This window comes from Notolepis coatsorum (assembly GCF_963971535.1).
Source record: "Notolepis coatsorum genome assembly, chromosome: 17".
NCBI classification, from domain to species: Eukaryota; Metazoa; Chordata; class Actinopteri; order Aulopiformes; family Paralepididae; genus Notolepis; species Notolepis coatsorum.
In genome coordinates this window covers 100,921,842-100,946,504 of record NC_140181.1, presented here as the reverse complement: position 1 = coordinate 100,946,504, position 24,663 = coordinate 100,921,842, and the positions used below count along the sequence as shown (strand labels likewise).

The following is a 24,663-nucleotide window of genomic DNA, read 5'->3' as shown; positions in this document are numbered from 1 at the left end:
CATCACAATAAATCAAGAACAAAACAAAAACACCTTGAAGTCCAATTTTTTTTAAATGAATGCAACACTCCCAGACATACCCCACACGAAAGGTAAGGAAAAACTCACAAAAAACCTAGCAAAGCACCACAGGCAATGTGGAGGGGAAAAACCTAGAAGGGCCGTTCAAGGGGGGGGGGGGGGGGGGGGTCCTTCTTAGATGTCGGCAGGGCCGGACTGGGGAAATAATTCAGGCCGGGAAATATAGTACGAAATATAGTCCCCCCCTGTGTGATGGCATCACAAATTATTGTTAAAAAAAACACACAAAATGAAATATCTTCAATATATCAAATGCAAAGTGGATTTTTCTGGGGGGGGATTATTACAGGCTAGCATGTGTCAATGATTAGCAACACTGATTTTGATGGATTTTTTGTTTTTTGTAATGTCAGACTTAACAACTCTTCAGAAAAGTGGGAGTATTTCATTTTTAATCTAACATAAAAAAAAAACATCTAAAAAAAATTGTTATGATCAGGGCTGAAGTTGAATAAAAGAGTTATGACTGTACTGTGTTACTCTGTCTGTTTACTCTCTGTACTCAGTCTGTTTCTTATACTTTAGGAGCACTTTTTTTTTTTTTTAGTAGCTATGCGACTTACTGTGAAGCACTTTGGTTGACAAGTGGCATGTCTAAATGTGCTATACAAATACATTTGATTGATTGATTGTCACAGTGATCTCCTGGTTGTTCCCCACTTAGGTTATCCAACTATTGAGTCGCAGCAACTAGAAGAACTGGCCTGGCCTGCTTCTAAGTTATGTGGCCTGACTGCAAAAAAATATATATATATATATATTATATATATTTTTTTCTTGCAGTCAGGCCGGTGATAGTAGTGTCGGTGATAGTAGTGTTGCTATAAAACAGGCAAAACAGTTGGTAAGCATGTACATACGTGTAATGAAACACAAATAAGCACATTCTGCTCCTGGCTGCCCTTGGGGGGGGGCAATGGGATGGGTCAAGTGCAGAGAGACATGCGTGTGTGTGTGTGTGTGTGTCCCATCTCGCATGTGTGTGTTGATTGATCTGCATGACAAATAAAGACTTATTTTTTTCTCGTATTCTTCTCATATGAAGGTGCGACTCAAATAACACCACCTCTTGGGATAAAGGCATTTTATTTGACATGAAAATGACATAATACGCATTATAATCATTTAATTTCACTGACAGGGAAAAGCAACTATACTCAACAACGAGAAAAAAAAACAAGGAGTAAAACAATGAGATCTTTAAATTACTTCAAAATTGACATCAGAGCCATTTTTTATCCCACAAGTTTCTCCAAACCCGACGAGAGAAACTGAAATGGGAGCCAATCTTATTTACATTACCATGCCAAATATATTAACGTAACATCACGGCAACCTCGTCGCATACAATAAGGTCTATACAGAAACCATAAAGAATTATTATAGGAAACCTAGCAACGCTAGACGCTCAACGCGTATCGGTTTCCATTGAGACTAAAAAGGTGGCTAACGTCGCCCTAAAGATCCACTAATAGCATAATGTCTTAGCCATTGGCCAGGTGTGCACTGAAGAAATTCCAAGACAACTTCCGGGTCTCGGGGGGCGGGTGGGGGGGGGGGGGGGGGGGGGTGGGGGGGGGGGACAGAAACTATAGATGCGGCGTGCGCGTTGTTCCCGCTATAGTGCGCGGTCCCAGATCCAGAAGCTTCCGTTAAAGTCAGCACTTGTACTCACTGTGGAAAACGCACATTGGAACCGTTTGTAAGAACAAAACCACATACAAGAGTGCATTCATGGTGGAAATTAAGCGCCAGCGTTTGGCTTCAAGCCACTGCCGCGCCCCAATGCGTGGCCGCGCCTACGACCGGGACATCGCAACTGTGAGGTCGACGAGTTCCTGTTCCGGGTTGACCGCCTTCTCCGTTCTACTACATCTGTGATGCCTTCACATTTCACTGGAGTGTCTGTAAAAACAAAGCAATCCAAAGCTGTCTGGAGTACACACACACACACACACACACACACACACACATACGCACACGCGCACACACACAGGCACACACACACACACGACACGTTTCGCCCGTGGTTCGATGCAGGACAAGTTCGCCTTTGTTCCCAGCAACACGGCCCACTTTATGCAACGTCCGCGCACAGCGACTTAACGGACACTCCCACATTTAGGCCAGATTGTGAGGGCTGATCTTACCCACCCCCCCCCCCCGCCCCCCTTGACAGAGAAAGTGCGTGTCTGGCATCTTGTTGTGTTGAGATGAGTTTTTTTTTTCTTTTTTAGGAGGTGAAGTTGAGTTTGAAGAGAACGGTCTGCGGCGTGGTGACGTCGGCCACCGCCAGCTCCTGGCCGTCCGACAAGCCCAGCTCTGTGCAACGACACAAAAACACAAGCGTTGTTTTTTCCAGAGAGACGATCAATAGGCTTACGTGAACGAGCGCAGACATAATAGAAAATCAACACTTTGACTAGACGGGGAAAAAAACGAACAGAATAAGTCGTGCCTTTATTTACCTTTCAACGTCTTGCAAAGGTTTGGCCTCGTCCTTTCTTCAATGGATTTAACGGACTGAAAGAGGAAACGGCGTTTCTTTTTAGTCACACGACAAGACGTAGATTAATTAACTATTAATTATACATTTTCAAATGAGAGTGCGTTACCTGTAAATATAGAGTCTTATTTTTTCCTTCCAAGGTTGTGGTGATGGCTGGAGATTTCATTTGTCTGGAAAACATAACTCTTGTAAATATAAATATGAACCATTTTGCATAATCTGATCCGTCTCCCATTTTGTTTCCTATGTTCCCATGTCGCCATGATAATTTTCTTTGTGGGAAAAACTGCCAAAAAAAAGCTATGAGATACAGTACTCACAGAGAGGAGTTCTCCGTCAGGTATTCTAGAACCTCCTGTAGTTTGGCAGAGGGCGGGAACTGTAGATCCTGAGGTACTTGGCTACAGGCCGAGCAGTTCTCCTGTCAATCAAAGCATCAGCACAATGATGACCGGAGCGGATGGAGTAGTTATGAGTTCGACAGCGTACAGTAGGGGTTTAAAATGTACGTGCATCAATGATTCTCCTTCTCCTAGTTCTATTCCTTAGGTCTCACACTTTTAAGAGGTTACTCCTATTGACATTTTACATTTAGTCATTTAGCTGACGCTTTTATCCAAAGTGACTTACAAGTGCTGTGCAACAAGTCAGCAGGAAGGGTACAACTCTGGCAGCCAAGGGTAAGTAAGACTGTGTTGTAGTATATTCCTTAGTAGCATAATAGAAGACTATTTCTTTCTTTTTTTTCTTTAGTTTAATGCTCATTTTCATTGTTTATGACTTTGAAATAAAATTATTTATTTGTCTGAGCTGTGTAGTATATATATATACATATATTTATATATACATACACACACAGTGTTGCTTGAAAGTATGTGAACCCTTGGGATCCAGCAGCTGCTGGCACCTACAGTATGGCTTCAACTAAACCTTTCCCAGACCTTTCCTAGAGTTGAATACTAGTGACATTCACTGACATTTTAGAGATTCCTTGCATGAGGAACGCACAACTTCTACAGTATTTCAAAGTGTCCCAAAGCCATAAATCTACTATTGCCTCTGGTCCTGGTTTGTTTATTTGTTCATTGTTTATTGTTATTTGCACTTACAAACATACATTCTGGAATAAAAGAAGTAAAAGAAGAACAGTTAAAATGTGCAGGAAAGGTCAAAAAAGCCCAAGGGCTTATAAGCGACCTCCCCTCTTAAACCTATATATAGGATAGCTACACACAAAAAAAATGGCTGGTGACCTTGCCATTACGAGGAAATCCGTGAATTCTATGTTTTTACTTTCAAATTCTACGGAGGGATGACGGGTCATGTGCTCCATGAGCTGTAGCCATGCCAACGGAGTTATGCAGCAAGGCAACGATTCTAAATATTCAAGCCGAAATACACAATAGTGGTTAAATGAGAAGACATATAGCATTATGGATGGTCTGAGATGACACTGGGACCTTTGGGACAGAAATACTGTAGAAGTTGTAGTGAGTTCTTCATGCAAGGAATCCCTAAAATGTCAGTGAATTGCGGGAGTTCAATGATGAAAACTAACCAAGATCCATCAAAGCACATGCAAGAGACTAGTATTCAACTCTAGGAAAGGTCTGGGAAAGGTTTAGTTGAAGCCATATGTGCCAGCAGCTGAGTTCACATACCGGTACTTATGCACACAAGGATATTTCATGTTTAATCATTGTATTTAGTAAATAATCCAAATATATTCAAACTATTTGTGTTTTCCTTCAATCATGACATGCTTTATCAGAAAGTGTATGAATGATATAATAATAGATGAAGATATAATAAAGATTAATGTGTATTATCGTTACACTCCACTACAACAGTTCCCCACAGTAAAATACCATGACAACAAGGCAAGAGAGTTAACCCTTTCACTGCCGCACTACCAAACGGTTAACCCTTTCACTGCGACAATACACAGAAGGTTAACCCTTTCACTGCCACACAACATCAGGTTAACCCTAACCGTCGGCAGTGTGATAGTAAAGGGTTAACCTTCTGTAGTGTGGCAGTGAAAGGGTTAATGAAGATTAAATGATGGCACAACTGACCTTTCGCTCTGCTTCAAAGGTGAAGGTGTACAAACCGTCCACATCGTTAAATTGCATGTAATTATTTAGAGGAATATATGCACTGCAAAAAATAAGATATTATGAGAACAATGTCTGAGAAACGTGGAAATAACTTGGAAAAGGAAACAATGGGAGAATGTATGTCTGCAACCAACCTTGTAGCGATCTTAAAAACTTCAGTGGCACAGGCAGCTATGGAGAATAAAAGCAAGATTTTATCCAGTTACTCCAATTATGACACGTGATAAGAACATGCCACCAATGTTGCACATATTTGTCGCAGATTTAATCATAAACTATCCGTTCGTATTGAAACATGCTTTTAAAAGATTCATACCAGCAATTACAGCATTGGTTGATGCCACTGCAGGGATAATCCTCTTCACGACTCCTGCAGAAGATTTTAAAATCACATGAATCTCATGGACATACTTTATGACATGGCGCTGTACTTGTAAGCAAGCCTACAGTGCAAAAAATAAAGAAAGATAATAAATATAATAATAATAAATAAAAAGCTACAGTAGTAAAGAATAATAAATACATGCTAGTCCTGAAGTGAACTGAAATGAGGAACATCGTCCTTTTATTTGAATTAGAATTTACCTTTAACCATTTCACTACGACCCTACCAAAGGGTTCACCCTTTCACTGCGACAATACAGAAGGTTAACCCTTTCACTGCCACACGACAAATGGTTACCCCTTTCACAACCACACTAAAGGTTAACCCGTTCACTACCACACTGGTAGTGAAATGTTAACCTTCTGTAGTGTGGTAGTGAAAGGGTTAAGCTGCGGGTATCAGTGGGGGTAAATAATGACTTTGAATTGAGAGTGAAGTTTGTCACCTTGTGTGAGTCTGTATGTGACCCCTGTGATGCTGAAGGCCGCAGCTCTCTCCTGGGCCCTCTGGAACACCCACTGGATGTGGTTCGGGTCGTCCCCATCTAGGGCGTTATCTAGACGAGAGGGTGGGAGTCCCCATTATCACCTGATCATGTCTCTTTAAGCACCGGGGGAGAATCTAAACTCAAATCTAATCTGGCAACTGATGATCATGTTTTGGAAGTGTTTTACATTTGAAAAAATATATACATGTCCGAATATACCTGCATATAATAATTTATTCGTTACATTTATACAGTATATAGCTTTTCTAGACACTCAAAGCGCTCGCCACAATGTAGGGTGGAAATTGCCTCCTTCACCACCACTGGTGGCACCCAACCTTGGGCTACGCAGGCTCAATGGCTCCCATACACTGTCATCACCAGGCACACATCACACTACACAATGGCTGAACGGCTCAGGAGGCAGGGATTGATATCAGCCAATTAAGGGGAAGGGATGATTAGGTGGCCTTGATGTCAGAGACCTGATCCTTCTATATACCTACATATACACCTGCATATAACACATAACTCTGTATGATAGCATGTACAATAATGCTGAATAAATATACTCTATATATTTATTCTTACAGTGTATATATATATATATATATATATATATATATATATATATATATCCACATCCGTCTGTGCATACCTGCATATAATCCTTATTACAAATCTGTAGATACTATATCTATATCTGTACATATCCCTTACCTACTCTTACTAGTTATGCTGCTGGCCAGTATGACTACTACCATGTTGTCTTTATACCTGTATCACTTTACATATTAATATTACAACTCTGTGCATACAGCTGACTAGCACTACACTCCGTAGTACTAATATATTTTATACCCAGTTTAATACATTGTATTAAACTATTGCACTTTACTGTTACATTTGCACTCTGGTTGGATGCCAAACTTATTTTCATTGTACTGTACTTGTGCTGTATAATGACAATACATTTTTAATCTAATGTAATCTAATCTAAAAGAGTAATGTACTATTCTAGATTAGCATACCCCCGAAAGGCTTGTCTTTCGGCCACTGTAGCATCCTGGCATATTCAACGCAGTGCTCTGGGAGCCTTGGCATTGATGCAATTGTGCACATGGGGAAATTAATCTGTGGACAGAAAAGAGAAATCTAAATCAACGAGAACTCAAATACCTTGCTGTTTCAGCCGAGCTCTGTGCACCGACAGCGGCAGGAAGGGTCAATAAAAACAAGGATGTGAATGCCAGGGCCTGAAGCCGGGTGTAAGGTCAAACACACTGGACAAAGTAAGAGACCGAGCAATGCAAAGGTCTTCTTTAAGAGATACTTAAACTATGGATGGGCATTGATTTTCGAATATTCTAATAGTCGATACATTATAAAAAATCAAATAGTTTATGTGAATATTGTTTTGTCTCAAGAAATATATTTTCCCTCGTCTTTACACTAGGCATCTACACTGTGTAGTATATTGAGAGGAGACCCTATTAACTGTTACACCACTGAATGGCAAGCTGGGTACAGCTCGCTAGCTAGCCAGGTAGCACAACATGTCCGTTAGCAGCTGGGAGAACAGAACAGAAAGATGAAGAAAAAGAGACTGGATATGTTACATGGTAGCAACGTTTTGTACGTTTGCCATGTTGTACGCTAGCCTGGATCTGCTATCGTTAGCCGTTAGCAATGACCGCAGCCAGCTAGCTCGCTTGTTGGATCGTCTCACGTTCCCCATTAACTAAAAACAAAACCATACGTTAACATGGAAGCTCAGACATTTCAAGCATCAACATTGTAAATTTCGGAATTAATGCTTTTGTCCCTGTAAATAACATTAGCCTGCTGTGACTCGCAAATATCTAGCTGTTAGCAATGACAACAGCCAACTAGCTCTCGTTTGAGTATGTCACGTTCTTTATTTAGTAACAACAAAATCATGTTAACGTGGGTATTTGATTAGTATTTGAATAGTTTTGAATAGTTCCCAGTGACTATCAAATATTATTACATGGCGTTTTAACATTCGCCAAAATGCTTGATTGTGATTGGTCAATAGCGCTCCGTTACCCCTAGCAGCGGTCAATTATTTCTCAATAACTGACCGCTGCTATGGGCAACGGCGCAATAATGACCGCTGTTAGGGGCAACAGAGCGCTATTGACCAATCACAATCAAGCATTTTGATCGCAGTCACGAAAGCTATAACCTCGTTCCCAGCTTTATCTCACACAGCTGCACTACATCAGGTGAATCAAGTCCACACCTGCCGGCGATGACAGAGGAGCCACAGAACAACTGCATCTGCATTTGATCTCGTCTTGTCAATGGTGTAAAATTAATTAGGTATATTGTTAGTAAATTAGCCATGTAATAAGAGGGATAATGTATAGCTATACTCGGTCATTGTCGCAAAATAATTGACCTTCACTGCGTTTAGAACACCGTGTCGGTCAATTATTTTGCGACAATGACCTCGTAGCTATACATTATCCCTTACGTAATTCTGTGTAATTGCCCATCCCTAATTTAAACGTCTCTCATGATGCGTAGATTCCAAACTTATGTAAGATATGACTGGATGTTATTATGATTATAACAAATGGTGTTAGTCTTTTACACTGAAGGTGTTAGGACAAGACACATTTCACATGACACTTACTAAAATAAATTCAAGGACTTTCAAGTACTTTTCCTAGCACTATTTTTCATTTTAAAAGGGCATTTAAAAGGATACAATTAACTTTTAAATGCCGTTTATAGAAAAAAGATTGGACGCTATATTTATGGCTTAAAACCAATTTCCGACAATTAGTTACACTTTAAATAAATAAAAAATCTATTTCTTGATTCAGAACATTTTTATCATGGATGAACAAAACTTTCAATGCATCTTTAACATATTGTTAAAAGATTTGCTGTTTTCAAGGAATTCCAGGCCTTGACTTTTTTTTTGTAAAAAAATCAAGCACTCTAAGCACTTCAAGGACCTTGTGCGAACCTGCAACATACACTCTTTTTCAGAATGATTATGATCCTAGTAAGAGTTGTAAGACAGGGTGCGGCACCTGAGGTGGGTACAGCTCCAACGTGCAGTCGATGCAGGCGTTCATGCCGGGTAGAATGACCCGAGCGTTGCCCTTGAAGCCCTCCGTGCCTCCGTCGATGAGGGGGATGACGGAGCTGGCATCCAGAACACCGTCCTCGTAGCTCAGGAGGGATATCTGGAGTAAGAGAAGAATAAAGATAAGATAATATTAGGGATGTCCGATATTATCGGCCGATATTGGCATTAAAATGTGATATCGGAGAATATCGGTATCGGTTTTCAAAAAAATAAAAAAAATCTTTTTTTACATTTCTATAACCTTTATTTACCCAGGCAAGCAAGTAAGAACAAATTCTGATTTTATTTATTGTCAAAAGTATGCATAATGTTATGTTAATTCCACAACAAGACATATGTAATCTTAATTACCTGAAATTATTCCGTTTTTTGGCGGGGGAAACCCTGCATATATATCGGTATCGGTTGATATCGGTATCGGAAATTAAGAGTTGGACAATATCGGTATATCGGTATCGGTAAAAAAGCCAACATCGAGCATCCCTAGATAATATAATTCCTTTATTGATCCCCTTGAGGAAATTCGAGCAGCATGGGGGGAGGGGGGAGGTTTAAGTACAGCTATGGGCAGGGTAATAGTAGAAAGAATAAAATTAGATAGAATATAAAAATAAACTGTAAACAAAAGGTGCAGATATCATACATTACAATAAATATATGCAATAAATAATTTAAATCTGAAAATACACTATAAGTCAAAGTAAACAAGGTACCCCAACAAGGTACCCTAACTGGCATACGTTGTAGTCCGTGCAGGTTTAGGTGGTTAAGAGTCAGACGCACTACTACGAGACACCAGTAGTAAAGTTACCACCGATTTTAGACTTGCAAACCCACACACCCCCCGCGGCTTTCTCTCACTCGTGTCTCGATGGATTAGGGACGTTTTGACAGGCGGCCCGCTTGCTAAAAAGGGCTGAAGGCGCGGTGGTGGTCAGTGAGGCATCACACGAATGTAAAACAATAGTTAGATCTGAACAGATGATTCCCCGCCAAACATTTAGAGCTTAGAGTTGTATTATTATTAATTCCAGGTATTTATTCCAAATCAGTCAACAAAGTAGGATGGACAAAAAAAAAGTCTAGTGAACTAAGGATTGGCTTAGGATCTGTAATGCCTGTAGAGGCCCTCTTGGTACTTACATTTCTTTGTTTTGGTTTGAGGTGCGGGTTTGAGTGTGTATAGGGATGGTGTTTGTATTGCTAGACACACCTTAGAGCCTGGGGTGTGGCCAGCAATAGGAACACCTCCCGTATATATCCAGTCAGTAGACGGGTTCTGTCATAGTGTAGATTCAACATTATCTTTTGCACGAAAAGCATTACTCAAGTACAGGGGTGTAAATAGTACCCAGAAATTATACTTAAGTGAAAGTATGGGTACCGTCTCAAAATCGTACTCAAGTAAAAGTCAGAGTATCTGGCTAAAAACACACTTGAGTAAAAGTTTAAAAAGGTTTCTACTTTTAAATGTACTTACCGGTAAGTACTAAAAAGTTCAAGTTAAACGTTTTTTTCTGACTGTCTATTCTTTTGATAGCAGGTGTTTAATCAAAGATCCCCGCTTTCTAGTCTTGCACAAGGACCAATCAGCATGGGCAGGTTTATTTTCCATTGATGGGGATTTGATTGGCTGTTTTTAAATAAAGTGTGGCCGCAGGATTAATAATGGCCAGAGAAACAAATATACCAATTAAAATAGTTGGACCTGCGAGATTTGTACTTTGTAGGTCTGCATTCTAAATGTAAAGAGTAAAACAGTTTTTTTTTCTCTGAAATGTAATTGAGTAAAAGGACAAGTATACAAACCTAATAATACTTGAGTAAAGTACAAATCCCCAAAAAACAGTACATAATTATTGCAACGAAGTACAATTACTCAAGTACTTTACACCCCTGGTTAAACCTACATTGTATGTATTAAGTCATTTTGGTGATGATGTGCCTTGGTTGAGGTAAACCAAAATCGACCTGCCATCAGATTCTCTTGCTCTTATCATTGACCGGTGTCTGACTTCCTGGGTTTTCAACTCTTTGGCTCCGAGGCCTTTTCCACTGACGCACTGCTAAATAATCTTTCGATCAGATCTTCACTTAGATCAGCAAAACTAAAAATACATTTCTCATCCAGGAAAATACATACCAACATTCCATTCATCCAGCGTCTGGCAATGACGGAATCCAGTCCACAAACAATGATGTGGAATTCTACAAAGAGGGAGTGTAAATGTGTAAAATGATCATCATCTCTATGTTGCAGGTTAACTCTGGGTAGGACTAAGATTAACTAAGATTCTGTACAGATCTTGTATTGTAATAAAAAGGTGAACTCACGTCTGTAGAAAGAATCGTCAAAGTCTTGGATCTTGTTAAAGTGTCTGAGAATTGTATTAAGAACAAATACCATTGGTGATCAGGCTAGTTTTACTCAATATGAATAATGATGAATGAATGAATGATCATTGCATTTATATAGTGCTTTTCTATACACACTCAAAGCGCTTTTTACAATAGGGAGGTGTAGTGGTTATGTCATTGTTGTTTCCGGCCGGTCCACCTCGCTTGAAATTGCCATGTATTTCTAATGGACACATTTCTAAATCGTCTCGTTTAAAACAAATAAAACATGAACATTGGCATGGTGTACCTTTCTGTGTGTATTCATCCACAATCTATAGCTCAACATGAAACAATTCACAATTAATCTTAAACTAATTTTGTGCAAGAATGGAAGGCTTGCCAATATTCACGAGGCAGAATTATTACAATACATTTTCCCAATGATAAATCCCTATACGGGTGGACCACGCGGGAAACTAAAGTGACGTCAGACTACACCTCCTTCACCACCACTGTGTGGCACCGAGCCTTGGGCTATCACCGTAACAGGGGCATTGCTACTGCCAAGTCCAGAGGACAAGAGTGCTCCCCACTTTCCGACAATGGCCTTAACCGGGGCTCGAACTGGTGATCTTCCGAACACGAGTCCAGTGCTCTACCCATGTAGCCATGCTGCCGGACTACAGCTGCCAGGCTACATACTAAATATAGGCTACAGTAAGTCTCCTGTGTAGTCTTATGTTTCTCTAATATGGTGTGGTTGACATGTCATTCATATTATACAGAATCCCTGGGTAAGTATTATAGTGTCAAAGGATACGGGACAACTTTAGACCCAGGGATGCGATTGTTGATGAAGTCGGCAGCCACATCTGCCTTAGGTCGTCCGACATCTTTGGGCCTAAATGGAATGTGAAAGTAAAAACATTCGAATCAAGACATGTTTTGGTGGCATTAGTGGTTTATTTTTTGTCCACAATTATACAAAAACAGTATAGGAGCTATGAAGACGGCAGGATAAAAGAGAAACGTACCTGAAAAGGAACTGTCTATTGAGGTTGGATACATCAATGGTGTCCATGTCAACCACGTGGATGAGACGAAACCCGGAGAGGGCCTAGAACAAGGTCACAAGCAAACATACGTGAGTGTGTGATAGATGTGTCTGTATGTGTGTGTGTGTGTGTGTGTGTGTGTGTGTGTGTGTGTGTGTGTGTATATATGACAGCAGACAGCTAGCTCGCTTGTTGGATTATCTCACATTCCCTATTAAGTAAAAGCAAATGCGGCCGAGTGGTTTAACATAGGCAAAATGCCCCTTTAACCTCTTAAGCCCTAGCCATATTTTCAGAAAATTCGCCTAAAAATAAATGTACCGGTAAATGGAAGATTGCTCCACTTCTACAAGGTCCATTTGCATGTTCTTGGTATCTAGGGACATCTATGGATCTCAGGAAATGTATTCCCAGTGTCAGAAATATTGTGTCCGTTACTATGCTTGAGTAAATTGTAATGAACCAATTTCTCTTATTTTATTTCATATTTGACAGTGAATAACACCATGCTAACATTGACCAGACGTGAAAAATTCATTCAGCACCCTCTTGAGATCAGGTGTACAAAAGATCTAAGTAAATGAATAAAGGGCAGATGATTTACATGGGGTTTTTGTAGATACAGTACTGAATTCTGCCATCCGGACACATGCAATTTGAAATATGTATATAGAATATCAGGCCTATAAATTACCTTATTATGGCCAAGTCACACGTCTATGGATCGGGCCAAATCTCCCCTTTCCAATGGCAGAGTTCAATCTGGATTTAGTACCACCAGGGGCCCCTGACAGGGCAGCAAACACTGAATGAAATCTACTGTAAGTACAGTTACTTTTTTATAATGTAAATATCTCTGCCATTTTTCATTAGATTGCAACGCAGTTTTTTGCTAGCCGTTCAGACATTTGAAGAAAGAAAGAAAGAAACGCAACATTAATTCATACATTCTGTATTCATCTATTTATGGCGTGATATCAATCTTGTACCGGTACCAGACCGCTCTGGCTTAAGGCGTTAAAGAAATTGTAATTACACGGGGGCGGCTGGGTAGCGCAGCGGACCAAGCGCTCGCCTACCACCGCAGAGACTCTGGGATCGAATCCAGCTGTCAGCGGTACCTCCGGCTTGGTCAGTCGTCCCTACTAACACAATTGGCAGTGTTAGCGGGTGGGAAGCCGGTGGGGTATGTATCCTGGTTGTTGTAAACAGCGACTCCTACTGGTCGGTCGGGGCGCCTGTTCAGCAGCGTTACACTCCCCCGGTGAGAGTCCTCGCTGTCAGGTGAAAAGAAGCGGCTGGCTGACTCCACATGTATCGGAGGAAGACATGTGGTAGTCTTCTCCCTCCCCAGGCCGACAGTAGGGGGCAAAAGCATGCAACGACCAGGAAGGGAATTGGCATAACGACTAAATTGGGATGGGAGAAAAATACGGAAAAAAGGGGGAGAAAAAGTAGATACAAAATAAAATAAAAAAATGGTAATTACACGCATTGGTCATTTTGGTTCCCTAGTGGTTGATATTATCACCATGCTGCACACTCTGCCCCACCCCAAACTGTGATGTCAGAGTACGTGACAGTACCGCCAAAGAGGCAGTCTGACATCACAGATTGGGGCGGGGCAGAGTGTGCAGCAGGGCAGCAAAATTACCTTGTGTTTAGTTACTTCCAGAAGGCCTATATGCAGTTAACCCTTTCACTACCACACTACAGAAGGTTAACCTTTCACTACCACACTACAGAAGGTTAAAGATGAAAAACGGATTCCAACCAGATTCTTGAGCAGTTCACATCCAAGCCCCCCGGCTCCGATGACCAGAATCTTGCACGTCTCCAACAGGAACTGCAGGGACTGATGTGAAAGGAAGACTGAATTAATCTTTCAGAAATTGCATTTAAACATACGTTAACGTTTCAAGTCTGCATAAATCAAGTTCAAGTTGCCTTTTCCAGTTCACATGATTTAAGTTCAAGTTCAAGTTGCCTTTTCCAGTTCACATGATTTAAATTCAAGTTCAAGTTACCTTTTCCAGTTCACATGATTTAAGTACACGTTTAAGTTGCCTTTTCCAGTTCACATGATTTAAGTTCAAGTTCAAGTTACCTTTTCCAGTTCACATGATTTAAGTACAAGTTTAAGTTGCCTTTTCCAGTTCACATGATTTAAGTTCAAGTTCAAGTTGCCTTTTACAGTTCACATGATTTAAGTTCAAGTTGCCTTTTCCAGTTCACATGATTTAAGTTCAAGTTCAAGTTACCTTTTCCAGTTCACATGATTTAAGTTCAAGTTGCCTTTTACAGTTCACATGATTTAAGTTCAAGTTACCTTTTCCAGTTCACATGATTTAAGTTCAAGTTGCCTTTTACAGTTCACATGATTTAAGTTCAAGTTCAAGTTGCCTTTTCCAGTTCACATGATTTAAATTCAAGTTGCCTTTTCCAGTTCACATGATTTAAGTTCAAGTTGCCTTTTCCAGTTCACATGATTTAAGTACAAGTTCACGTTGCCTTTTCCAGTTCACATGATTTAAGTTCAAGTTCAAGTTGCCTTTTCCAGTTCACATGATTTAAGTTCAAGTTGCCTTTTCCAGTTCACATGATTTAAGTACAAGTTCACGTTGCCATTCCACCATACGATTAATCTCCTTCTCACCTCAGTGCTGGGCTCAAACTCAGGATGGGTGAACGGTCCCGGTCTCTCCAAGAACTTCTTGACGTGGTTCCACCGGCCGTCCCAGGTACAAGCACCGTTTGCACCATCTACTGCCATTCTACACACACACACACACACACACACGAGATGTTCTGCTACACATCAATTAGCAACGAACCCCTTCACTTATACTTAGTCTATTACATCTATATGGTGGTGATACACTGGACAACGTGTTGGGCAACATTGGACAAGTAAATGGTAAAGAATTGTACATTTATATAAAAGCTTTAATGCAAGGAGCTTTACAATTTGTTCCTCACATTTTAACCCATTCACTCACACAGCGACGGCGGAGGCAACCATGCAAGGTGCCAACCTGCTCATTGGGAGCGGTTAGGCCGGGGTTAAGGCCTAGGTTACACTGGGCGTTTTTGTTTTTGTTTTGTTGCTGAATGAATACGTTTGCTGTCCCTGTTACACAGAAATGCCGTTTAGGCAGGAAAACGCGTTGCCCTAGCGGGAACGCTGAAAAGGTGTTTTCGTTTTGGATACTCGCCAAAACTCGCCGACAACGTGTTGTGTAATCGGCGCATAGCCGTTTTTGCTCAACGCACATGCGCAGTAGATACCGGCATCTGCGTGCCCTCACCAACGTCCGGTGACAACAGAGCTGTCCCAAATAGCTGCAGCTACCATGTGTTGTCAAGTTATTGTTATAAGGACCCCAGGCCCAGTCCAAGCTACAACAGTCTGCATTCCCTTAACAATTGTTTGTATTGAGCCGTATTGTATTGTACCCATTATGCAATATGTTAAATAAAGTTTACATCCATTCATTCTGCTAGCATTAACGATTGCATGAGCAGCTGGCTAACGTGAGCTAGCGTTAGCTATCAGACCCTGTTAGCTCAAGCTCCTCTTTCAATCTTAACAAGCATTAAACAAAGGACACTTCATTAAACTAAAGGACACTTCAACACGCTGCCCGGGAGGAGAGGGAATCGAACCGAGAACCTCCGGATTACCAGACGACTGCTCTACCTCCCGAGCCACTGTCTCTGGTGAATGTCTCTGCATGTTTAGTACCGATTGCATGGCAACCCCTGATTGCCCAGATAAATCATGCCTCCATTAGAGGTGCGGCAAGGGGGGACTGTACAATCCCTTTCAAAAAAAGTGTATTTGGCCAGGTCGTCTTCTCATACAGAGCATCCCACCAATGGAACTCAATTCCTCAAACAATTAGAGTGTCCACATCATACCATTCATTCAAGTGCAGGGTTAGGGAATGGCTCATTGAAAACCAGAACTGTCAACACTGAGGTGTCTGTATGTGTATATGTGTGTGTGGATATGGTGCGTCTGTCTATGTCTGGGTCTCTTAATATGTCATGATGTGCTCTGTCCTTGTGTCCATGACTGTATTGTGACCTGTATCCCTACTATGTCTATGTGCTTTTGTTGTGTTTTTATTCTAATGTATTTATCTTGATTTTATTCTGTTTTTATTGCTAACCCTTTTTTTACACAGGATTTAACCTTCTGGCAGGGGGACTACCAATGGAAATTAGCCTTATGGCTAAAATTGGGTGCATTTACATTTGTAAAATGTTTTATTAATGTACACTGTCCCCCTTGAACAAATAAAGTAAACCTAAACCTATTAGCCACGTGTGCAGCCTGGCTGGGGCTAGCCTTGGTAGGGTATGGTTGGGTTTGCGTCTCCATTGTGTTTCCTGTAAACTCTCCGGTTGCTAGGAAACCTTTCAAAATCCACACCACCAAGTAAACCGTGATGATACAACAGTCGCCCAGCCAACTTTGGCCAGGTTGTGAAAGGTGGCCGTCTCAGCCAGGGGTCCAAACAGGTTTGGCCGGGTTCTAAAGACAATGGAGACGCTCACTGTGTGCAAGACAGGGCATAGCACGGCTAAACGCTGGCTAGTGGAGACAAGGCACTAAATTGTATTTTCCCTCCCATCTCATTTCCTGATGACAAGCGTTTTGCTCCATCATCATGTTGCCCAAAAAGTTTACTAAAAAGATATTTTTGCCAAACATAAAAGTGCAACAAGTTGCCAACAGGGAATTTCGGTGATACGAGAGGGGAAGATATACAATAGAATTTATATGAACAACAAGAGGTTGCCATACAATCTGTAAAAATGTAGCCACTGTCGCCTAACAATGTTGCCCAAAGAGCCAGTGAATCACCACCTTTAAGATATTCCTTTATTGATCCCCTTGGGAAAATGCAGGCATCATAGCAGAATGGGGGAGGGGGGAGGGGAGGTACAGGTAGTAGAAGACATACAGGTACAGGTCACAGAATTATAGTACAGTGGAGAAGTAAAAATAAAAAGGCACTGTAAACAATATACAATATAATTAACTCTGGACATGCGCATTATGGGCAACAAGGTGCGAGATGAGGGTATGTATGCCCCCTCAGTTGTATTTGCCTTACAATAAATATAGTTAGTGTGGGTGACCCCGCACTATTATAATCTATACTCTTTATTATTCTTTATTTATTCCGCCGATTTTTGTCTGCTAACTCCTTTCGCACCACATACACGTGTAAGGTATCAAAACGACCGGCTTGGTCCAACTTGAGTTTCTATTACTTTTTGGAAAGTTTCACCTCACCGTTTGGCTACAAATCGACTTTAAACAGGAAATTTCGGTCCATAAGGAATGAATGGCAGAACTAGAGTGTAGAAGCTGCATTTTTTTGTTTTACCATCACCTTTTGTAAATTGCGACAGTGATCTCATTTTGAACGTAGATATAAAAACAACACATCAAAACGATGACACAAGTGTGCCCTCGCTCACAAAAATAAATGGAATTGGACATTTCTATCTCAACTTATGACCATTTCTTTGAAAGTCATGCTCCACATAGACACGAATGGGCTCTCCACTCTAGCTAAAATCAGATTTTTTACCGTCCCTTCCCTTGTTTTCCGATCGCCACCCAGGCCACAATTGTCGACGGAATTACACAATAATCAATATCACACAAAACCCTTCACATAACCCTTCAAGTGCTCATATTAAGGTCACTAAGCTTCATCTCTTATCGTTTTGCTTTAATCATCGTGAGAGTGAAGGACGCCTCAGCCCTCATTGAAATACATTGGGTCCATAGTGTCCGTCAGTTAGAATTCGAATCAATTAAGGGTAGCAGGTGTGCATGACTCAGAGGGAACTCAATAAACTCAATGACCTCTCACGCGATTAACCCTTGACGGCCCCTTTTTGTATCTTTTGAACCGTTTGTCGTAGAGACTTGCGGGTTGCGTCATTGTACTCAGTAGGGATATCCTCTTTCATTGGTCTATGTTGACCACTCCCCCGATCATTAGGACACACCTCCTTAGGCCACGCCTCCTTTGTGTATCTTTTGAACCGTTTGTCATAGAGACTTGCGGATTGTGCCATTGTACTCAGTAGGGATATCCTCTTTCATTGGTCTATGTTGACCACTCCCCCGATCATTAGGCCACACCCCCTTTTTGTATCTTTTGAACCGTTTGTCATAGAGACTTGCAGGTTGTGTCATTGTACTCAGTAGGGATATCCTCTTTCATTGGTCTATGTTGACCACTTTTATTGTCTGATTCAATATTAACATTCAGTATTCAAGTAGAACAGCTAGCTAGCCGTTGTGGACACTCACCTTTCCACAGCAAAACGGTAGGCAAGGCACCTTGGTTGAGAAATGCAGGCTTCAATCTATGTTGTTTAGTCTATCTGTTCAGTACTGTTTCAAGATGCACAATGAGATCTTCTGAGAGAACATTCTAGAACATTTGTGTATCTATTCAACAATTATCTCAGAAGATCTCATTGTGCATCTTGAAACAGTACTGCACAGATAGACTAAACAACATAGATTGAAGCCTGCATTTCTCAACCAAGGTGCCTTGCCTACCGTTTTGCTGGGGAAAGGTGAGTGTCCACAACGGCTAGCTAGCTGTTCTACTTGAATACTGAATGTTAATATTGAATCAGACAATATTGAATACTGAATGTTAATTCAGGTTGACAGTTGACATCATTTGACAGTTGACAGGGGGCTGGAAAGTTGATTTAATAAAAGAAAAAAGACTCATTTAATCAGATTAATCACTTTATTCAAATTGAGGGTTTAGTTTGAGGATAAAAAAAAAATATATAAAAAAAAAAAATTTGGATAATTTTTTTAATTACATTTTTTAAATAAAAAATTCATTAAAGGTTCAAACGTCCGTTCGAAAAACCCTGACGAAGTTTGAATCACTTTATTCAAATTGAGGATTTAGTTTGAGGATATAAAAAAGAAAAATTATAAAAATTATACATAATTATTTTTATCTTTTTATTAAAAACGAAGGTTCGAACGTCCGTTCGAAGAACCCTGACGAAGTTTGAATCCCAAAAACAGGCTTCGGGGACAGCCTTACCATACATATTATCTATATTATTCAAATAAAACTCAAACATGTTCCGTTGTGATGCCGCGCCCCCTTTTTGTATCTTTTGAACCTTTTGTCGTAGAGACTTGCGGGTTGTGCCATTGTACTCGGTAGGGATATCCTCTTTCATTGGTCTATGTTGAACACGCCCCCATGGTTCGGCTCCTCCCCCTTCAGGGGACTAACCATTGATCATTAGGCCACGCCCCCTTTTGTATCTTTTGAACCGTTTGCCGTAGACTTGCGGGTTGTGCCATAGTACTCAGTAGGGATATCCTCTTTCATTGGTCTATGTTGACCACGCCCCCATGTTTGGGCTCCTCCCCTTTTGTGTATCTTTTGAACCGTTTGTCGTAGAGACTTGCGGGTTGTGCCATTGTACTTGGTAGGGATATCCTCTTTCATTGGTCTATGTTGAACACGCCCCCATGGTTCAGCTCCTCCCCCTTCAGGGGACTAACCATTGATCATTAGGCCACGCACCCTTTTTGTATCTTTTGAACCGTTTGTCGTAGAGACTTGCGGGTTGTGCCATTGTACTCAGTAGAGATATCCTCTTTCATTGGTCTATGTTGACCACGCCCCCATGGTTCGGCTCCTCCGCTTTTGTGTATCTTTTGAACCGTTTGTCGTAGAGACTTGCGGGTTGTGCCATTGTACTCAGTAGGGATATCCTCTTTCATTGGTCTATGTTGACCACAGGATTTGAATCAATTAAGGCTTGCAGGTGTACTGAGTTGATTGACACCTGCATGTGCATGACACTTAACACATTCATGGCCATTTGGATGTGTCTAAAATCACTGTAGACGGCCAGCATTTCTAAACAGACTTGCATAGTCCGTGGAGCTGTTTGTAGAGCTAAATCTATACTTTATAGTATTGCTATCTGTCCATTCTCATTGTCAATTGAGACCATAAACCGTCCCTTCAAAATGGCTTAAAGAAGAAAAAAATTTCATCAATACGTTCTCATTTTATTGCGTCTTGAATATAAGTTCAAAACCAATTGCTTTTAGCTTGTCAATCAGAATGGAGTGATTGACAGTGTCAAAGGCCTTTTGTAGGTCCAGCATGACCATGCCGCAGTATTTGCCCGGGTCCACCTTTTGTTTGATGTGGTCGTTCAAATAGAGAAGGCATGTGTCTGGAGTGGGATGTTCTGAAGCCAGATTGGAATTCGTAGATTAGATTTTTTTCCGCCAGGTACTTTTCGACCTGTTCGTAGACTATTTTCTCCATGACTTTCGAGATGGAGGTAAGAATAGAAACAGGGCGGTAGTTGCCTGGGTCTAATTTGCTGCCCTTTTGTGCAGAGGGGTCATCATGCTTATCGTATCGGTATGTTGTGATGAAATTATGATATCATTGCGTGCAATTCAATCACACATTAACAAAAATATCTCTCAAAGTTAGATTTTCCTTATTTTGTGCAGATGTTATTAAAAAAAATAACAGAGTTTTGATTTGATATATCATATTGTCACACTAATATGATATGCAATGAACAGCAATAGAATCCTTGCATGTTTGCATAGTTATCGGTCTTCCAACATGGCTGTCTGTAACATAGCAACCATTGTTATGTACATGGAAATGGAAGAGACAACAGTTGCCATGTATTGCTATATGAGAAATAGCAACAAAACTGTAATAATCTAGTGTCTTGTTACTGGATCTTGTACAGTGTCACAAGTCACAGTGGAACAGTAATATCAGGCTCCCTTTATTCTACCACTGCACAGAAATTAGACATTTTCTTTTGAAAGTGGTTACAGAGCAGCTATACTGGAAGAAAGAACTACACAAACATCCAGGGCCTCTTGGATTATTTATTAGAGGTACAGTGATTTGGGAATCTCACAATTCAAACTGATTTGATTATGGAGTCATGATTTAGATTGTATTATAGATTGCTGTTTTGAGTTACTTTTCTCACCCGACTGTGTTAGACAGTTTAATAGGTCTCAAAGGAAAAAACACACATCAATTAAAAGAAAAATCGATTTTCGAGAATTTGTGAATCCATTCGATCGATTCGTATGTGAATCACTCCCCCTCACCCCTAGTATATATGTTGTAATGTTGCATAGTGTTCGCATATCGTGATTATAAATCGAAATTGGGGGAGATCCGGATGATTTATCGTGATTAGTGCAATATATGTCTTCCATATCGCCCAGCCATAGCTGCAGCAGTGCAGTCAAAACAGTAACATTGTATGCACTCGCCTTTATGTTGTGCTTTGCCGCTGCGATAGGAGGACACTGTTGTGGATCACAACGGTGTTCACCGGGCCCTTAACACTTTGCATGCCACGCCCGAGATTATTCGGGTTTACCCCCCGCGGGTTCAATGCCCACGCCCGAGAATATTCGTTTTATTCGTTTTTTTTGCGATCTGAAATTATATTGCATCAAGCGAGTCTGCCGTTGGACATTCAGCTGCCTCAGGCGCTCAGATGTGAAAAAAGCGCCCCCTATTGTCTCCCAGATGGTAATTCACCCTTTTGGATTGAACTCAATGAAAATGAATGAGAAAAAAAAAAAACGGAATCCACGTTTTACTTCTCACTCATGCAACCGCCGTCTACCAGCTTCATGTTGGACTCTGGGAGCAGCGGGGAATATGTGTTTTTACAGTATACTCGGTGGATCAATAAACATATCGATTTTTTCGAATGGCGATCGGGAATTGGAATAAACCATTTGGATACCATCTGATCTCAGGTAAGGAATCTATGTTATCAGTATTAGGATAATCAGACTCGTTTTCACAGAGATATAAGCTTTTATGTGATTGTGTGTTATCGCTGTTTGACTGTGCGCGCCATCAGGAAATAGGAGACTCGATTTTCGGCTCACCGCAAAAGCGTGCGCACGTACACATATACTATCGATAATCTAGCGTTTATTTGAAAACCATTCATGACATGGCCGAACAATGACAACGTTCTAGAATATTCCAGTAAAAGGCGATTATCATGGAATGTGTTGTTTTTTCCGTGAAATCGAGTGATTTTCAAAATGCTAGAAAACTAAATGAAGCAATAAAAAAACAATCTGCCATGACAATGTTGACTGGAAAATGAGTCTTTGATAAGCGACGGGCAGATTAGACACATAGCCATAATTTAAAACATAGATTAGGCGATATTAACATTAACATTGGAGTGGATGTGGGCATTCAAGGGGGTAAAAAGGAAAACACGACTGGCTCTCAAAGTGTTAACTTAAGATGGCACGGTCTATGGGCACGGTAATGTTGCGACAGTGCTGTGAAATACCGTAAAGCGTTGTGGTAACGGGAGTTGCTGTGTGTGTTGTGGTGCACTGGTGGAGCAAGCAAATAAACGGTAAAACATTACGTCGCAGTCCGGTGCGTTATTTGAATACATAATAGACACAATCGGCGATCAAACAAGTTCTGAAAACAAACAGCTAGCTACAGTAGTTAGCTCGGTGTGTTACTCATGCATGCCTCCTGTGCAAAATGCAATTGTTTCACATTGCCTGGCCTTGCAGTGTCGGACGCTGTTCAATGTGCACCGCAAGTCACACAGCGCAGCCCTCTATTTAGCACATTCACTAACTTCTCAGTCAGGTCCTCTATTCGCCTTCTTTTCTTCTCCCTGAAAGGAGAGAGCAAAAGAAGGGTCAAGCATGCTCGGTTTGTAGCAAACTATGACAGATGCTATCATAAATACTATTTTCATCCATTGATATACTTACGGCTCCTCAACATCCGCCATACTTTCACGGTCCCATGTCCTCGGTGCAGGCTGCGGGTGTTCAGGTGCGTCACAACTGCGCGGTGTAAATAAAAGTCCTCTGTGTAAACCGCGCACCGGCGGCTGCTGCGCGCCTCTGCGCAAATACTACGCAAACCTAACCACCGCGGAACTCCCAGAGCACCTCCCACTGTCGCGAGAAGAGCGCGCGGCTCGAGCACGGCTTTTGAGCCCCTCGTTCTTCCAATAGGGTCCAGCTGAAGCTCCGGAGCGATCCAAGGAATATCTTAGCTTATTTTATAAATTAACCCTTTCACTGCCACACGACAGAAGGTTAACCCTTTACCTGTCGGTTGTGTGATAGTAAAGGGTTAACCTTCTGTCGTGTGGCAGTGAAATGATTAACCCTCTGTGTATTGTCACAGTGAAAGGTTAACCCTCTGTGTATATTTGTCGCAGTGAAAGGGTTAACTGTTTTGGTAGTGTGGCAATGAAAGGGTACAAGGTAATATAATAAGGCTTGTTTGCGTTTCTCCATCTTTGATAAAAGTTGTTTGCTAAGGTAGAGAAACTAACTGCATTCTGCTTTCGGTAGATAAACTTTCTGTTTTATGGCAATTAACGTTCAATTAACATTCAATTAACGTTCGAAAGTCATGGAACAAATAGTATACGAACAGGTCGAAAAGTACCTTGTGGAAAAAAATCCAATCTACGAATTCCAATCTGGCTTCAGAACATCCCACTCCACTGACACATGCCTTCTCTATTTGAACGACCACATCAAGCAAGAGATGGACGCGGGCAAATACTACGGCATGGTCATGCTGGACCTACAAAAGGCCTTCGACACTGTCAATCACACCATTCTGATTGACAAGCTAAAAGCAATTGGTTTTGATAGTTTATCAGTGAGCTGGATACAAGCCTACCTGGAGGGCAGAGAACAGATGGTGGAGGTAAACGGTACCCTATCCCCCCCCCCCCCCTCACAGTGAACTGTGGTGTTCCACAAGGAAGCATACTAGGACCGCTACTGTTCCTAATTTATGCAAATGACATGTCGTCAGCTTGTGACTGCAACTTGTTCCTGTTTGCGGACGACTCAGCCCTGCTGGTCTCTGACAAGAACAAGTTACAGGTTGAAAAAACCTCAGCTCGGAACTAGGCAAAATCTGCATATGGCTCGCCGACAACAAACTATCATTACACATGGGCAAAACAGAGTCCATTCTCTTCGGTTCAAATAACAAACTCAGCAAGACCTACAGCTTCTCAGTTACAGTGGGTGACAATATTGTCACAAGGAAAGATGAAATTACCTACCTGGGTTCCATCCTAGAGGCTAATCTTTCCTGTGACAAAATGGCATCCAATGTAATAAAAAAAAGTCAACCAATGAACTCGATTCTTGTACCGGATCTCTCCTCTGGTAAACAAGAATACCCTGAAGACTCTGGCAGGAGCACTCATTCAAGGGTACTATGACTATGCTTGCACCTCATGGTACCACTACCAAAGCACCTCAAAGGCGCTAAAAACCAAATTACAACATCTCAAAACAAACTAGTCAGACTACTGCTTGACCTGACTCCTAGAACCCACCTCACCCCTGCCCACTTTGCCAACCTAGGATGGCTTAGAGTAGCCAACAGAGTACAGCAACTTGCAATGGGCCTGGTCTACAAGATACACTACACAACCAAGG

The 24,663-nt window shown here is 41.2% G+C and overlaps 1 protein-coding gene across 1 annotated transcript; it reads right to left on the bottom strand.

Moving 5' to 3' along the window:
• Nucleotides 1-1,150: 1,150 nt before the first annotated feature.
• On the bottom strand, nucleotides 1,151-23,069 carry LOC311243550 (NEDD8-activating enzyme E1 catalytic subunit-like). Its single transcript, XM_084332805.1, has 18 exons — nucleotides 22,957-23,069; nucleotides 22,818-22,856; nucleotides 14,761-14,878; nucleotides 13,879-13,959; nucleotides 12,084-12,166; nucleotides 11,870-11,950; nucleotides 11,044-11,087; nucleotides 10,853-10,917; nucleotides 8,651-8,806; nucleotides 6,614-6,716; nucleotides 5,541-5,651; nucleotides 5,027-5,080; nucleotides 4,845-4,881; nucleotides 4,669-4,750; nucleotides 2,911-3,011; nucleotides 2,697-2,760; nucleotides 2,550-2,604; nucleotides 1,151-2,403 (listed from the first exon to the last, which is right to left on the bottom strand). Exons 1-18 carry the CDS (start codon nucleotides 22,974-22,976, stop codon nucleotides 2,315-2,317), a joined length of 1,383 nt encoding a protein of 460 aa, XP_084188931.1. The 5' UTR covers nucleotides 22,977-23,069; the 3' UTR covers nucleotides 1,151-2,314.
• Nucleotides 23,070-24,663: the final 1,594 nt, after the last annotated feature.

Coding starts and splice junctions, on each gene's coding strand:
- LOC311243550 (XM_084332805.1), bottom strand. CDS start 22,976: ATGGCGGATGTTGAGGAGCC. Junction 11,951..12,083: donor AATAGACAGTTCCTTTTCAG/GTACGTTTCTCT, acceptor CATTCCATTTAG/GCCCAAAGATGTCGGACGAC. Junction 8,807..10,852: donor GCTGGATGAATGGAATGTTG/GTATGTATTTTC, acceptor CTCTTACTCCAG/ATATCCCTCCTGAGCTACGA.